General features: G+C 43.1%; 1 protein-coding gene across 1 annotated transcript; it reads right to left on the bottom strand.

The window, feature by feature from the left end:
• Positions 1–1,661: 1,661 nt before the first annotated feature.
• Mmp7 (matrix metallopeptidase 7) lies at positions 1,662–9,039 on the bottom strand. Its single transcript, XM_036193376.1, has 6 exons — positions 8,923–9,039; positions 6,023–6,249; positions 5,792–5,940; positions 5,245–5,373; positions 3,701–3,862; positions 1,662–1,841 (listed from the first exon to the last, which is right to left on the bottom strand). Exons 1-6 carry the CDS (start codon positions 9,037–9,039, stop codon positions 1,813–1,815), a joined length of 813 nt encoding a protein of 270 aa, XP_036049269.1. The 3' UTR covers positions 1,662–1,812.
• Positions 9,040–11,132: the final 2,093 nt, after the last annotated feature.

The raw sequence follows: 11,132 nt of genomic DNA, 5'->3' as shown, positions 1-11,132 counted from the left end.
GTCTTTGATTTCTCTTCCTTTGTCACTGAAAAAAATTTTCTCAAGTAGGAGTAATTTCACCACAGAATAGCAATGGGGTTATTTGTCATGTTACATTTATTGCTGTCTATCAGCATCATGTCACCCGAGACTAGTCAGAACTACCCAGTAAAGAAGACCCTCAGAGGGACATGCACAAGCCACCCACAGAACAATGGAGCAAGTGCCACACGAAGTTCAGTGCTGCAAGCACAGGAAAACATAATGGAATCCAGCTACTATCACAAAAGCTACTACTTGGAAAAGTCAAGGACTTCTCCAAAGGTCAAGCCATGGCTTAAGAAGTCTTGGTGATATTTTAGCTTTTATATATATATATATACATATATATATATATATATATATATATATATATATATATATATAAATAAGCTGGTTAACACCTGTCTCCTAGGTCAGGCAGATAGCTTTATTTCTTGTACAATTTAGGGTGAGACCCTCCTTTCTTACACAACCTTACTAATAGATCCCTAACTTCTTACCTAACCACTTCTCAGAATGCTGACTGAGCACATATACTAAGCAGTCATTAGCACTCAGCTGACCTCCTCTTTAACCACTCCCATTTTGGATTGTAAAATAAAGCCTTGTGGTCACTGCCTGAGGAAAAATCTTATCTGCCTTTATGACCCCATATAATTCAAGCCTGGTGACCTTGCTTGACCAGGGGATTGGTATTGCTTGGGTTTATAACTGGATTCCAGAGAGACTTAGGGGGAACGCGGAGAACTTAGAGATGGAGAACAGAGAGGGATAAGGAAGGTTTTGACCGGAAAGAATGTGTAGATGAGATTGAAGATGAGGAAGAGTCAGATGGGGAAGTACTAGCTGGGTAAGAACAAAATGAAAAGAACCTAGTGCTATGCCCAAAACACCCCCAGAGAGACCACCAAAGACCAAGGATGTCCAGAATGGGAAAGCAAGGTTTATTTCCGTTTCAAGCCACGGCAGGGACTCGTCCCAAGCACTCACTTGTGGCAGCACAGCGAGGCAGGGCGGAGGTGCTCTTTCTTTGTGATGCTGCTTGCTTTTTAAAGGCAAAAAAAAGTCCCTCCAGGCTGTGGGGATGTTAGTATGGGTACAATTCTAATCGGCTAAATCTCCCCCGGCCTCCGTGTTATTTTAGTTTGTCTGTTTGTTCTGTTAGAACTTTTACAGCTGTCTCCAGAGTTGAGATGTGCCATCTCCGGCACTGGGACATCCCTGGTTAATCAGACACCACCAAATGGCCTGGCTTTTGTCCAGCATTTGGGGCACTCTTTTGTTAATTATTGCTACCAGATGGCTCTTCTTGACTTTGTGCTTTTAAGTTCCTGGGGCTGGCACTGTCTGTCATTTCTGGGAGCTTGAAACTGGCCTGGGTCTATCTATATTAAGATATCTTTGTCTAAGTCTCCTCTTCATCTTAGAGAATAGAGTGAGGGTCTCACACTAGATGAGGCAGAATTAAGATGATAGAACTTACAGGGAGCAGTAGATGAATACAGAGAGAAATCAGGCAAGAAAGACGCTAAAAGAGAATAGAAGCTTGTAGATAGAAAACTGACTCAGAATAATAAAGTGTATGGACTAAGGAGTTCCATGTACATAGATTCATTTCTTTTCATCAAAGATTAATTATCAGCTGGTTGTAGATTCTTCCCAGACCCTGGGAGGGGACTATTGAAGGGCTGGACCCCCCAAGTCCCCGGTAGTTCAGGAGGGCGTTTGCTCATTCTGATTGGGAATGCAATAGAGAATCCAATGAATGCACAGTTAGCCTATTTGAAATGTCTACATCTTCCACAAATCATCCCTCTTTCCTGTTAAGGAAGAAAATAAGAACATTAAGATGTGTCATAAATCACATAGCAAAATTCTACATCTGTACAAACACAGACAATGTCCCAGGTTCAATTCCCAGCTCAAACAAAACAAAACAAAACAAAAACAAAAAGCCATCTGCATTAGCTGGATGAGGAGTGTGAGGCACACGCTTCTAATTCTAGCAACAGAGAGGCAGAGGCAGTGGGGTCACTGTGGATACTTTATATACTAGTCCTTTAGTGTGGATTATGGCTTCACCTCTGTAATGCATCTCTAATGGCTGTGCTGGTGTTTCTTAGTTTTAGAGCACTGAGAAAAGCCTCTAAGTGAAACTGAAAAGAAGGATGCCACTCTTTAGAGTGCATGATGTAGGCATAATCTGTATCAGCAAAACTAAATGTATGTCTGTTTTCTACTTCACAGGGAGAACTGTGCGTGCGTGAGTGTGAGGAAGAGGGAGGGAATGGTCCTTCAAGGTCATACAGCAAGGACAGCTATGTGTGTGTGTATATTCATTGTCTACAGAGCAAGTCCAGGACAGCAAGGACAACACAGAACATGTCTCAAAAACCACTATCATTTAGAAAGACTTGCATGAACACGTGCTCAGCACTCGAGCACAGCAGTTTGTACTATTAACATTACACTGCTGTGGTAACCTCCTTTGCAATGTGTTGTCCTAGAAACACAGTTTGGGAAATGTTGACCTGCAGTGAATTCTAGGTTTGGCAGATGCTTGCATCCATTTCTTTCCCTGTGGAAATAATCTCTATTTTGATTATTCAAGGACTCTGATCTTTTCACAGTGTATTCTCATTCTTCCTTTATGTGTGAAGTAGGTTTTGATGCGTATGTAATTCCAGATTCTTGTGTCTCTTTAAGAAGGTGAAGGTACAGAAATACATAACAACACCTGAAGTCAGGAGAGCTGACTTGTCACCCGGAAGCCACATACCTCTGCAGGAGTCATTTTTCCTTGAACCTTCTTCTCATCTTTATTTAGGGACATGGGTTTTTACCATGCCGTTCATCTGTCTCCCAAACCCTATTTCTAATGAGCTTCACCAAGCAAATGCTGACTGACTTTTGCTTTTTGATACATTTGATTTTGGAATTTGATCAAAACAAAGGAGAGGCTAGGACACACACCTTTAGAGGCTTCACGGGCGGTGGTTCCTATCATAGCTGACTGTGGGTGACCATTTTCCCTCCACGTTTATAAAAACTGGGAGACTTGAGTCACTTTTGACCATGTAGGGCAACTCCTTGGCAGTGGGCAGTTATGAACGGTATTTGGGCTGGGGGCTCTCTTACGCATCTGAGCTCAGCAAGGAAGGATGATAACATTTACATCTCAGAGTGGACTTCCAAAGCTTAAAGTGTGAAATGTCAGCTGTGGTGAGATGGCTTAGTGAATAAGGGCTCATATGCCTCGTCGGATGAACAAGTTTTACCCTTGGGACCCACATAGCACAAGAGAAATGACTCTTGTAAATTCTCCTCTGACTTCTACATATGTATTGTATTTTGTGAGCTTACACACACACACACACACACACACATGCATAAAAATCAACTAAAAATAAAATGAGTATCTCATTACACGCACAGTATAGAACAACCACTTCAGGAATGTAAGGCTGTTGCTTCACCTCAGAGGGGCTTTGTTTCTATTTGTTTGAAGTGTTGAGGAATAAACTCGGGGCCTCACACAGGCTAGCCTCCCAGTGCACTGGCCTACTACACAGGTTTTCAGGTTTAAATCCCACTGTGGATCTCCAGGCCATTCTCCATTTCCTGAGATCTTTCTTAGGAATCTTTCTTACATTTTCTTCTCGAAAGCCATAACTCTTACCATATAACTTCTGAATGCCTTCAATGTCATCCTCTGTAAGTCTGAAGTCTTCTGGGTTGCTGTTTCCATAGGTAGGGTACATTACAGCACTGGGGTCAGAAGAGTGGCCCAGACCCAGAGAGTGGCCAAATTCGTGGGTGGCAGCATGCAGGAAGTTCACTCCTATAGCCAGGGAAGTGTATGTTAAATATTAAAATCACCATATGAAGACCTGTACTATATCACATCGTAATGAAGAACAGTATCCATCCCCCAGCCGTCCTTAGTTGCTTGTTTCCACTCCTTCAAAAGGGAGGCGGTTTAGAAGGAGATGCACCACTGACTTTTCTGTTGCTGTGATAAAACATCTTGTCCAAAACCAACTCAAGGAAGAAAGGGTTTGTTTTGGCCTTTGGTCCCAGAGGGATAGGATCCATGATGTCAGGGAAGTCATGGAAACAGCAGGTGACAGGGAAAGGAATCTGTAGCTCACGTTTCATCTACACACAGGAAGGAGAGCAACACGCGCACACACACACACACACACACACACACACACACACACACACACACACACACACACACACACACACAAACACACACAGAGAGAGAGAGAGAGAGAGAGAGAGAGAGAGAGAGAGAGAGAGAACCTGAGGAGGGTGCTATAAGCCATCAAAGCTTGCCGTCAGTGACATGCTTCCCCTAGCAAGTGCCACCGCCTAAAGATTCTAGAACCTTTCTAAACGGTGCCACCTACTGGGGACCAAGTGTTCAAATACTCACAGGGACATTTCACATTCAAATCAGAACAATAGTAAGAGCCTCGGTCCTTCAGTGAAGTGGCCAGAGGCTAAGAACACCTGCCCTAAACCTGCCTCCCAGATCAGGAGCCAAAAGGAGAGCAGAAGAAAGTCTATGGCCAAGGAAACCAGAGTTCAGGTAAAGAATAATATGCTTTTCTGGAAGGCACGATGGGGGGAACTGGGAAAATGGCAAAGATTCAGTCCCTTCATATCTTCATGTGTTGAAGATTTAATGGTGAAGGCCTGACAAGTGTGTCTTGGGAGCCTTGGGTGTGGAAACTGTACCTACCTCCTTGGGCTACCAAGGAAGAAATAATGAGTCTACTGCACGTTATTACTGTTGGTTTTAACTTTGTAGTCAGGTAGAAGCTGTTCTGTGTGGCTCCAAACTCTGAGATAGCTAACTGCATTGTTATCAAGAATCCACCTTTTAGCTCTTCCAGGAAAGTGCAGCTAACTGCTCTGACTGCTCTCAGTTTACTCTTTACGTTTGTGACCTCTTCTGTGTGTGTGCGTGCATGCATGCTTATGCCACATCACATGTATGGAGGTCAGAGGCTAACCTGTGAGAATCAGTTCTCCCCTACCATGTGGGTTTCAACATACATCACACACACAAATTAAAAAAAAAAGAAGATATTAACGAAGATTAAGCTGGCACTTACATGACTCTAATTGTAATTAAAGCAATGGTGAAGTTTAAAGTAAGTGTGAGTCTGGGTTTCTAAAAAGATGAAGTCGAAGAGGCGTAGGATCCTCTACCTGTGCCATCACCATCAGCCCAGTGTTCATCCTTGTCAAAGTGAGCGTCTCCTCCTAGGCCTGGCCCAGGCACAAAGGCATGAGCTAGTGTGTTTCCTGGCCCATCAAACGGCAGGCTGTCTCCATGATCTGCAAGATAGTGCAGTGATGTCTGTTAGTTCTTTTCCGGTTACCTCATCTCTCCAGATCATACAGTTATGAAGGTTGGAGAGAGAAGCTGTTCTAGTTCGTTGACCTCCTGGCACCAAGAGCCAATTTCACACACACAGGATGAGCTGTGGATTTGGTCCAGGCACCTTCCTGTCATTAGACCCACTGCTCAGCATTGGTGACCACCATATGGTGAAGGCTCACTAGAGTCAAGTTCTTAAACCAGTGTGTGATGCTGAGGATTGAAACCAAGGCCTCTCCTATGTTTAACATATCTTTCACCAACACGAGCCCTCTCTAGTGCTCATGAAAAGGTTTAAGTCTTGAAAGGAGAGCACTGATATAAATAGCAATCAGGTGAAACAGACCAGGCCTAGACTGCAGGGACCACCCTTACCTCCCTTTGCGAAGTCAATCATGATGTCTGCAGTCCCCCACCTCACCCTTCTGAACTTCAGTGGGATCTGCTTGCTCCACATTCTGAGAGCTTTTGCCACGATTTGATCCACCTTGAGCTGCGGTAAGTCTGAAGTATAGGACATGATTCTGACAGCACACAAGAAAACTGTTTAGTTCCCAGGAAAAAGGTTTCATTGCCTCCCTCAGAATGAGCCAAAGTGAGCCTCACCTGTAGGTGACTTCTCTGGAATGCCATTTTGGATTGTCTGGCATTAGGGAATATTTTGCGACATCTGGCACCCCGCATCTTGGTTTCTGCATTATTTTCACCATCTGGGGGGACAGCTTTCCAGTCACGGGCAGGCCAAAGAACTTCTGCATTTCCTTGAGTTTCACCACCAGGCTGTTGACCTCCTTTGTTTTAGAGTCAGGAAGGTAAAATTTCCTGAGATAATCCTGGCAGACAGAGAACAAATAATCTTTTATACGAAAATCTGCATCTCTTTTACCTGTTGATTTGCATAGCTATTTGAAGACAGAATTGTTAAACAGTTATGGAGTAGAGTATGTATTTACTGGTGAGGGGAAATGGGATATTTGACAAAGTACTGGCCAGCTGCTGCATAAGATGAAGAGAGGAATCCCTTAGGAGCAGTGTGTTCTCATGCTTAGAGGACAAACGCACCACCCACTTTTTAAACCATGAACTTATGTTTAGAGCAGTAGGAAGAGTCAGTGTGTCTTCAGGGAGCACACAAAGGCCTGGAAAAGATTCAGTCAGAGAAAAGATTCAGCTTGCCTCAAAAACTTGAGGGCCTGAGTTTGATCCCCAGACCGTGTGAAAAACTGGGTGCTTCTATACCTCCGGCGCCAGGGAGGAAGAAATAGGAAGATCACTAAAGACTTTCAATATCAACCTCTAGCCCCCCAGACCCCCACACTTATGCACACTCTCTCACACATACATGCATACACATATACATACATACACATGCATACACACACATGCATGTACACAATACACACACACACACACACAGAGAGAGAGAGAGAGAGAGAGAGAGAGAGAGAGAGAGAGAGAGAGAGAGAGAGCACATTTGAGCATATAGAAAGACTCTTGGGCATCACAGACCCTATGGGGAGATCTGAGGTTCATTATTCAGGTAAGGGTCTGGCTGTTTACACTTCAGTAGGAAAGAGGAAATCAGGTGATTGTTAGTTTAGTCTGAATTAATCATCCAGGAAGAAAGCCCAGCCAACAGCATCTGAATGCTTTGCTCAGGTTCACAAGTTGAGTTAGTGGCAGACCTGGTCTGAAATCTCCTTGTGTGCAGTCCCCATTTCCCTTTCTCTTTCTCCCCTCAGTCTTTTCTGCTGGTGGCACCGTTAGGAGGGGTGGAATAAAACAGCTCCCTCCAAGACCTTCCCTGCACATCTGGATGTCTGAAAGTGTCCAGGTGTCTGGGGATGCAGTGGAGACCATCAGCCAGAATGTGAAGAGGTCAGAGACGTCACTGGCAGTTCTCAAAGGCATTGGACACCTTTCCTAGAGCCAGGCACGCATTTACTTCACACTTACTTCAATGACGGCTTATAACCACCCAGGAAAGCAGGGATGGAACTGTTGCCTCTGTTTTATGTAAAGACACACGGCTTAGAGAGTGAAGCAGCTGGTGGAGATTGTTTGTTTCCAAAGAAGCTTCCTTAGGAAAGCTACAGGCTCAAGGAGGGTGCAGCAGGAGGATTGCTGAATAGCTTACCATCTGCGGAGGGACTTGCTGTCAGTATTGGAGTAACTAGATATCTACGAAAACCTCCCACGACTTTGCATTTTACCAAAGTAAACTGGCCAACATCATGCCCTCCTACCTGTTGCCAGTGATGGGGTTTCATTCAATATAACAAATTCTTTTTGTTCACTCAGAATGGTCATGAACAACTTCTCTGAAACAAATAACCAACACTGTATTCCTCCCGGAGTGGGCACTTCATGAAGACATTCTCCGGAAGACATGTTTGCATTCTTTTCTCCACCTCTACTTCTGATTAGACATAGAGTCTTGCTCTGTAGCACAGGCTATCCTGTAACTCACTGTGTAGCTCAGGCTAGCCTCAAATACATAGTGATCCCCATTCTCTTAGACAATCTGTATGCTAAGCAAACAAACAACAACAACAACAAAAAACCCCAAAACTGGCTTAAAACTCCTAAAAATGCTATTTGGTAAGGTAAAAACCAGTTAAATATTGGTGACTTTATGTGGTTGAATCTAGTTTATCAATTGAGTCTTTTAAAAAGTCAAACTGAACGTGAAGTACAGTTCTATTTTTCTTATGCTTGGAGCTTATCAGTTGTTATCCAGTTTTACCAAATGACATTTTATACTTATTAATTATTTTACTTATTCAGCAATATGCATGAAGAAACACAATTTCTGAGCTAGGGAAGCTTGTCCTGATTCCTCTCTCTATTGGCAGCAAGAATATGAATCAAGGTGACCTTGAGTGATCAAATGGCATGCTGTATATGGAGTTACTCGTGGTCTGTAACCACCACACACATGTGAGTTCTGTCATTTGTCTGATAGACTAGTCCTGTGGGTAGAACACAGCCAGTGCTCTACCTTCTAGTGCATATGCAAGAAAGCCACATCTTCTCCTGGTGCTTTCTGACTGTAGTCTCTTCCCTGGGAGGCCTCGTCTTTAGTGGTACAGTCCAGTCCAGTTCATGAAAAGAATTTCAAGTTGCAATAAATAATAATAACACTTTTTCCTGAACACAAATTGTATTTCAAGTACTATATTAAATGTCTTATACTAGCTTCACTTGCTGACATCACTATTATACTTCTCCAGTTTCTGAATTGGAAAATTTAAGGTCAGAAATGAAATGACATTCTCAAGTCCTCCTAGATAGCAGATAAAGGAGCTGGCACTCAGTCAGAGTTCAGGAAGGACCTGGAAGCCAGCTTGCATGGCTCCTCATAGAAAGCATGCTCTGCTTTTCTAGATAAGAACTTTACACATGAATATTCACTGCCACACTAACAACGAAGGACAGATCATTCAGAAACACACTTGGTGTGCAGATGGTGAGGCCAAAGAACCCCAAGTGAGAGGACTAGATACCTGAGCCTGTTCCCACTGCAGCGCACTCACATCGGCAGCCTCCCAGGACAGTGGCAGGGCTAGGTGGCCAGGCAACAGACACACAGTCCAGAACAGGGTGAGCTGCATAGCCGTCATCTGAGAACAAAAGGCGATTGTTCTCAGACCAACCCGTTGCTTTGATGTCTTATGACGGGAGCTGGAGAAATTTATATGACTTCTCAGCCCTGAATGTGGAAATAGGTGACTCATTTGCAGGCTTTCCTTCTTTTTAGAATGCATGTGTTATTTTCCGTTAGCAGCAATGAGGAAGTATTGCGTCCTTTATTGGCAGGAGGAACATATGGCTTTTATCTTTTAGAGGACCCCCCCCCCATGCTGAATCCACAAGAAAACTTGTTTTATTTGTTGGAATCAAATCACTACTCTCCCAAGTCTCTCACTGACAAAGCAGTTCTGGACCCACCATTGTATTCTGTATCGTACAAGGATTTTTCTAAAAATTTGTAATATGTGGAATAGTGCATAAATTAGAAGTAACATTACCGATCAGGTCCTGCAACAAAACCAATGCCAAGAAAGAATAAAACACCAAGGGTGATGAAACACACCTGGAATCCAGAATTCAGGAGGCTGCTAAGGCAGGAGGATTGCAAGTCTGAGGCCACATAGTGGCTGTATAGCTAGACCATTGGCTACATAGTGAGACAGTAATTAAAATAAGAAAGAAAGAAGGAAAGGAAGGAAGGGAGGACAGAGGAAGGAGGAACTGGAGCATTGCTGGTATCCCATAATGCTTCAGAAAGGAGGGGCACAGGTGTGACAGGTGCAGGTTCTGTGTCAGTGGCTGCCGCAGAGCTAGCCTCCAGCCTTTCCTCTCACAGCTGGGCGTCTCAGTCATGCAGTGCGAAGCCCCTTTAAGCAGTGGCTTCTTCTCTTAATGCTATTCCGAATTTCCTTCAGTCAGACACCCCAGTAAATCTCCAGGGAGAGCCCTGTATCACATGTCTGTATAATGTATGGATATTTATAAGCGTGACCTGTATCAGATAACCATAATGCTATGAGATATTCATTGATCCTTGTTTTGGAGTAAAATCATGGATCTTTTCTTATCTTAGAGAATAAGACAAGCCACAGACTGGGAGGAAATATTGCAAAAAAAAAAAACAAAAACAAAAAACAAAACAACCCATATCCAGTGAAGAACTATTGCTGTGGGATGATCCTTCTGTATGCTGTGAATATGTACTACTCTTATTGGTTAATAATAAAGCTGTTTGGCCTATAGCAAGGCAGGATAAAGTCAGGCAGGACAGTCGAACTGAAGATGAAGATGAAGAAGGGTGGAGTCAAGAGAGACTTGAGTGAGCCACCCAAGAAGCAGGAAGCCAGAGGACCGGTAAAGCCATGGGGCAGGTGGCAACACATAGATTAATAGAAATGGGTTGATTTAAAAGTAAGAGCTACTTAGTAATAAGCCTAAGCTGTTGACCAATTATTTTGTACTTAACATAAGCTTTTATGTGTTTATTTAGGACCGGGTGGTCGGGACAGAAAAACTCTGCCTCCGTTTACAGACTATTATCTAAATTGTATAAAGAACTCTTAAAACCCAACAACAAGAACACAAATAATTTGATTAAAAAAATACACCAAGGATCCAAACAATAATTCACCTAAAGAGACACACAGATTTGAAGTAAACATGAAAAGATGTTCCCCTTTGCAGTTACCAGGGAAATGTGAATTAAAATAACAACAAGCCAATTAAAACCCATTAAAATGATTCAAATCCAGAACATGGGCAAAACTAAGGCAAGGCATGCTGGGAATACAAAGGGTATGGCCTCTTAGGAATACAGTTTGGGCATGTCCAAAACTAAACCTCCTTTTACCACATGATCCAGCAAGCGTACTCCTTCCCAGCAAAAGAAGAAATGAAAATCCATGCCTATATAAAACATGCTTAGCACACTTTTATTCATACTCTTCAAAACTTGGGAATACTCAAGATGTCTTTCAGTGGGGGAATGGCTGGATAGACTGGTAAGCCACACAAAGGAATATTTATTATTCAGAACCAAAAATAAAAGAGCTACCAATGATGAAAAGACATGGAAGAGCCTTATATGAGTGCTACTGTGTGAATGGAGCTAATAGGAAAGGGTTAAATCTGTGATTCCAACTAGATGCCATTCAGTAAAAGGAAGCAGCAGGCTGATCAGTGG

This window comes from Onychomys torridus, chromosome 7, assembly GCF_903995425.1.
Source record: "Onychomys torridus chromosome 7, mOncTor1.1, whole genome shotgun sequence".
Taxonomy (NCBI): domain Eukaryota; kingdom Metazoa; phylum Chordata; class Mammalia; order Rodentia; family Cricetidae; genus Onychomys; species Onychomys torridus.
The sequence above is the reverse complement of the archived record's forward strand: the minus strand, read 5'-3'. Positions and strand labels throughout refer to the sequence as shown.